The following is a 6,620-nucleotide window of genomic DNA, read 5'->3' as shown; positions in this document are numbered from 1 at the left end:
GATGGACCTGTTCCTGTACCGTACTCTTCTACATTCTACATTCTAGAAGCAGTGGAACTCAGTTGCTCCCATTGAGAACAGTTCCACTTAAGTCAGTCTTTATTTCAGGCTGAGGAGGGAATTGTGCTTGGCAGAATATTCAGATAAACATATGGTAATGCCACTTTTCTTTGGTAGGGATTTTAAATTTCAGCCTCAGAATCAGAATTATAAAACCTTAAGACATAGGAGCAGAATTAGGCCATTCGGCCCATCAAATCTGCTCTGCCATTTTTTCATGGCTGATTTATTATCCCCCTCAACCCCATTCTCCTGCCTTCTCCTCGTAACCTTTGACATCCTGACTAATCAAGAACATATCAGCCTCTGATTTAAATATACCTAATGACTTGGTCTCCCCAGCCAACTGTGGCAATGAGTTCCACAGATTCACTACCCAGTGGCTAAAGAAATTCCTCCTCGTCTCTGTTCTAAATGGATGCCCCTCTATTCTGAGGCTGTGTCCTCTGGTTCAAGACTGCCCCACTATAGGAAACATCCTCTCCACATCCATTCTATCTTGGCCTTTCAATGTTCAATAAGTTTCACTGAGACCCCACTCATTCTTCTAAGCTCCAAACCATCAGACACTCCTCATGTTAACCCTTTCAACCCCAGCATCATTCTCGTGAAGCTCCTCTGGACTCACTCCAATGCCAGCATATCTTTTCTTAGATAAGAGGCCCAAAACTGTTCACAATATTCTGAGTGTGGTCTGACCAATGCCCTATAAAACCTCAGCATTACATCCTTACTTTTATATTCCAGACTTCACAAAATGAATCTAACATTTCATTTGCCTTCCTCACCACTGACTCAACCTGCAAGTTAACCTTTAGGTAATCCTGCACGAGGACTCCAAGTGTCTTCGCACGTCTCATTTTTGAATTTTCTCCCCATTTAGAAAATGGTCTTCATCTTATTCCTTCTACTAAAGTGCATGACCATACAATTCAGTTCAATACAGTTCATCTGCTGCTTCTTTGCCCATTCTCCCAATCTGTCTATGTCCTACAGACTTCCATCTTACTCAACACTACCTGTCTTTCTGTCATCTGCAAACTTGGTTACAAAGCCATCAATTCTGTTATCCAAATCATTGACACATCACTTGGAAAAAAGTGGTCCCAACATTGACACCTGTGGAATACCACTGGTTACCAGCAGCCAACCAGAAAAGGCCTCCTTTATGACAACTCTTTGCCTCCTGCCAATCATTTCTATCCATGCTAGTACCTATTTTGTAATACGATGGGCTCTTATCCAATTAAGCAGCCTCACGTGTGGCATCTTATGAAAAACCAAGTACACCTGTAAACAACAACCACTGACTCTTCTTTGTCTATCCTGCCTATCAATTCCTCAAAGAATTCCAACAGATTTCTCAGATTAGATTTCCCCCTACGAAAACCATGCAGACTATGACCTATTTTATCATGTGCCTCCAAGTACCCCACAAACTGAACTTCAATAATAAACTCCAACATCTGGCTTAAGTAATTTTCTTCCGTCTCCCTCCCTTCTTAAAGAGTGAGTGGCATTTGTAATTTCCAGTTCTCTGGAAACATTCCAGAATCTTGTGATTCTTGAAATATCATTACTAGTGCCTCCATAATCCCTTCAACTACCTCTTTCAGAACTCTAGGGTATATTCTATCTAGTCGAGATGACTTACCTACCTTCAGACCTTTCAGCTTCCCAAGCACTTTCTCGAATTTCTGGCATACTACTAGTGTCTTCCACTGTGAAGACCAACGTAAATACTTATTAAGATCATCTGCCATTTTTTGTCCCTCTTTACTACCCCTGCAGTGTCATTTTCCAGCAACCAACATCCACTCTTGCTTCTCTTTAACTCTATATATCTGAAAAAACTTTTGATATCCTCTTTTATATTATTGGTTAGCTTACCTTCATATTTAATCTTTTTTCTCCTTATGGCTTTTTTAGTTGCTTTCTGTTGGTTTTTAAAAACTTCCCAGTCCTCTGAGTTCCCAATATTTTTGCCATATTATATGCCCTCTCTTTTGCTTTTATGCTTTGACTTTCTTCGTCAGCCATGATTGCATCGTCCTCCCCTTTAGAGTACTTCTTCATCTTTGGTATGTATCTATCCTATACCTTCTCAATTACTCCTGGAAACTCCAGCCATTGCTGTTCTTCTGTCATCCCTGCTAGTGTTCCCTTCCAATCAACTTTAGCCAGCTCCTTCTCACATGCCCCTGTAATTCCCTTTACTCCAGAACAGAGTTTAATATCACTAGCATACCACAAAATTTATTGTTTTGCAGCAGTGGTACAGTGCAATACATAATAGAAAGAACTATAAATTTCAGTAAGAATATATATGTAATTAAATTAATTTAATAGTAGGTAATGCAAAAAGGGAGTGAAAATATAGTGAGGTAGTGTACATGGGTTCATTGTCTGTTCAGAAATCTAATGGCAGAGGGGAAGAGGCTATTCCTAAAACATTGAGGTAGCAATAAGAAGAGAGTACATCCTGGGTAATGAGGGTCCTTAGCGATGGATGCTACCTTTTTGAGGTATGACCTTTTGAAGGTGTTCTCAATTATGGGGGGAAGGAAGGGGCGCTGGAGCCCATGATGGAACTTTCTGCAGCTTTTTCCATCCTGTGCAGTGGCCCCTCCATACCTGATGGTGATGGAACCAGTAAGAATGTTCTCTGTAGAAATTTGCTAGTCTTTGGTGAAATACCAAATCTCCTCAAACTCCTAATGAAATACAGTGGTTGTGGTGCCTTCTTTGTAATCACATCAACATGTTGGGTCAAGGATAGATCTTTAGAGATGTTGACATCTAGGAGCTCATTCTTTTCACTGCTGATGCCTCGATGAGGACCATGTGTTCCCTTGACTTCCAATTCCTGAAATACACAATCAGTTCTTTGTTTTTACTGAAGTTCAGTGCAAGGTCGTTGTCACAACACTTAACCAGCTGATCGATCGCACTCCTCTATGCCTCCTCATCACCATCTGAAATTCTGCCAACTATACCAGTTTTATGTAGATTGGGATCAGTAGTTTTATTTAGCTTTAAAATATGGTGATCTTCGTGAATGTGTCCAATAAAGATATGCCAGAAGCAACAGCAGCCCAGGGCATGTCAGATTTTATAGGGAATTAAACCAGACTTAGTTAAATTTTAACCACGCACGATAATTTTTCAGTTAGTGATAAAAATATGGTTTCATTGAATGAACTAGTTTGGAAGTAGAAACACAGTAAGATTCTAGAATTAAGTAATGGTACTGAGACTGAGTCTCACTATGATAAACTTGACCATAATGACAAAATAATTGAAAATCAAAAGAGTTTTAAAAGCAAAAGTTGTAATAAAGAATAGGCTTATATCTCAAAGTTGCAATTAAAAAAGGGACAATCTAAATGCAAAACATACAGAGAAGGAAAATCTGAGGCAGATTCTGGAAAGAGAGAATAAAATGAAACAAATAAAATAGCAAAATGGAGTAAAAGACTACTAGAACCAACACAAAACAAATCTACATATCTATATTGCAACATTTATGATCCTACTCTACAAACATTGGAGTGAATTTCATCTTTAGCCCATTTTAGTTACTTTAATTAATCAATTTCACAAAGTTTAAGCTATAATCTCCACATCAAAATTAGATTCAAATAAAAGTATTGGTTATTAAGTTACTGTATATACCAGCACTCATCATTTTTCAGGTGCCAGTAATAATGACATTCATTAACTCTCAGCATTGTTCATATCTGCACTTTCATTCTGTGACGCAAATCAGTCATCACCCTCTCAGATCTACTCATTTGCAAACTGCAGGACACCAGAATTGATTGGGTCATATACAGGAAATGCAAAAATAAAATTAGACTACCAAGGAGGTTTGATATTAAATTTAAAACAATAATCAAGAGAAACTTCCTACAGGGATGTAAGGTCATGGAATTTATATTCAGGTTTATTGGCCAAAGTACAAACTGCAGCATTTGAGATTAGGTTGGATATAAGAGAAGAAATGAGGAAACACAATTAGGATCAAACACGCGCACAGAAAGTAAACGTTGCATGGACTGGTAGGGACAAATGGCTTGTTTCTGCTGTACTTCATGTGTATTTGGTGGTTAATTCAGTTTCTACACACAAGAACAAGGTTGGAGTTTGAATATAAAAGAGACTGCAGATATTGGAATCTATAACCTAAAAAGGCTGAGGGAACACAGCATCACACACAAAATGCTGGAGGAATTCAGCAGGTCAGGCTGCATCTGTGGAAAAAAAAACAGGCTTATTCTGGCATTTTCCTTTCCAGTCTTGTTGAAGGGTCTCGGCCAGAAATGTCATCTGTTATTCTTTTCCAAAGATCCTGCCTGCTAAGTTCCTCCAGCATTCTGTATGTGTTGTGTTGCATTTCCAGCATCTGCTGAATCTCTTGTTCATGACTTGCCACAAGAGCAGAGCAGGTCAAATTCCTCCAGCATTCTGACTGTGGTCAATGGTGAAGTTCCTAGCTTTCAACACATAGTTGTCATGGTAAAAACCTCAAATGGGTCTATACATTTCAATGTCCTAGGAGAATATTGAGAAATCAGCTTTCCTGATCTTCCTCAGGAGAATAAGTGAGGTTATTAACTAGCAATCAGACCAGTTGCCTGGTTATTTAGGTGTCAAGGGAAGTTGTGTTCCATAGTCCATCTAGAAGGGATAAGTGGGAAGATGAGAACAATGAAACACAAAATTAAACAGATTCATTGTAATATGATTTATTTCCATTGAATGATTAAAACTGATTACCCACACAGAGGTGGTGATCTGTCCTATCCAACATCGTCAATCACTGGGAGACTATCGTAGGAATCTGCTGCAGCAGGTTTGGCATTAGGGACTTGCAAGATATCAGCAGCTGGCCGAGAGAAATGATGGCCAAATCGTGGGGCTACTTGAAATTCACTCTCTGATACTGGGCACTCAGTGGTCTGGCATTTTGTACAGTCAGTGAGGGAACATGGTTTGACCTGCCAGAAGTCATCCAGGCTCACGTTGCTCTTTTCGGCACCTGTTGACACGATGAAGTATCGGATACGTCCTTGCCTGCCGATGTCACACATACATACCCAAGATTCCCACTCAGTCCACTGGAAGTCTGGACCAGCTGGGAAAACAGGAGGAACAGATCTTCAAACCAAACTCCCTGCTGTCAGAAGCTACTGCTGAAGTGCTTTAATCTCTGGAATCCCCCAATAATTTGAAAATATATATATCAAATGTTTCAAACAAAAGCCATCACCCAGCAAAACAAGTGATTTAATTAATTTCTGAACTTGCTTCTTTGTTTACCATAGCACATCCCTAACCCATATTTAGTATTTAGCCTTTTATAAACTCTGAATTAAATAGAAGTGTTCTGATCAATGTCCCATTCTCCCTCCAAATTCATTCCTAGATTTCTTTAACCATATAACCATATAACAATCACAGCACGGAAACAGGCCATTCCGGCCCTCCTAGTCCGTGCCGAACTCTTAACCTCACCTAGTCCCACCTACCCGCACTCAGCCCATAACCCTCCACTCCTTTCCTGTCCATATACCTATCCAATTTTACCTTAAATGACACAACTGAACTGGCCTCTACTACTTCTACAGGAAGCTCATTCCACACATCTATCACTCTCTGAGTAAAGAAATACCCCCTCGTGTTTCCCTTAAACTTTTGCCCCCTAACTCTCAAATCATGTCCTCTCGTTTGAATCTCCCCTACTCTCAATGGAAACAGCCTATTCATGTCAACTCTATCTATCCCTCTCAAAATTTTAAATACCTCGATCAAATCCCCCCTCAACCTTCTACGCTCCAATGAATAGAGACCTAACTTGTTCAACCTTTCTCTGTAACTTAAGTGCTGAAACCCTAGTAAATTGTCTCTGCACTCTCTCTAATTTATTGATATCTTTCCTATAATTCGGTGACCCAGAACTGTACACAATATTCCAAATTTGGCCTTATCAATGCCTTGTACAATTTTAACATTACATCCCAACTTCTGTACTCAATGCTCTGATTTATAAAGGCCAGCGTTCCAAAAGCCTTCTTCACCACCCTATCTACATGAGACTCCACCTTCAGGGAACTATGCACTGTTATTCCTAGATCTCTCTGTTCCACTGCATTCCTCAATGCCCTACCATTTACCCTGTATGTTCTATTTGGATTATTCCTGCCAAAATGTAGAACCTCACACTTCTCAGCATTAAACTCCATCTGCCAACGTTCAGCCCATTCTTCTAACCGGCATAAATCTCCCTGCAAGCTTTGAAAACCCACCTCATTATCCACAACACCTCCTACCTTAGTATCATCAGCATACTTACTAATCCAATTTACCACCCCATCATCCAGATCATTTATGTATATTACAAACAACATTGGGCCCAAAACAGATCCCTGAGGCACCCCGCTAGTCACCGGCCTCCATCCCGATAAACAATTATCCACCACTACTCTCTGGCATCTCCCATCTAGCCACTGTTGAATCCATTTTATTACTCCAGCATTAATACCTAACGACTGAACCTT

The 6,620-nt window shown here is 39.8% G+C and overlaps 1 protein-coding gene across 4 annotated transcripts in view; it reads right to left on the bottom strand.

Moving 5' to 3' along the window:
• Positions 1-2,351: 2,351 nt before the first annotated feature.
• Positions 2,352-6,620, bottom strand: part of miip (migration and invasion inhibitory protein) — a 30,621-nt gene continuing 26,352 nt past the window's right edge. The window contains exons 10-11 of one of the 4 annotated variants that reach the window (XR_012096673.1): positions 4,840-5,197; positions 2,352-2,926 (exon numbers count right to left, since the gene is read on the bottom strand). Coding sequence is in view for 2 of the 4 variants with exons in the window: in XM_073031974.1 (XP_072888075.1) it covers positions 5,081-5,197 (117 nt within the window). In the remaining 2 variants the exon portion in view is untranslated. Of the gene's footprint in view, positions 2,927-4,051; positions 5,198-6,620 lie in introns of those variants that run through there. The other 3 variants (XM_073031974.1, XM_073031973.1, XR_012096672.1) reach the window with 3 other exon arrangements.

Source organism: Hemitrygon akajei, chromosome 29 (assembly GCF_048418815.1).
Source record: "Hemitrygon akajei chromosome 29, sHemAka1.3, whole genome shotgun sequence".
Classification (NCBI taxonomy): Eukaryota; Metazoa; Chordata; class Chondrichthyes; order Myliobatiformes; family Dasyatidae; genus Hemitrygon; species Hemitrygon akajei.
Note: the sequence above shows the minus strand (reverse complement) of the source record. Positions and strands in the feature narration are given on the sequence as shown.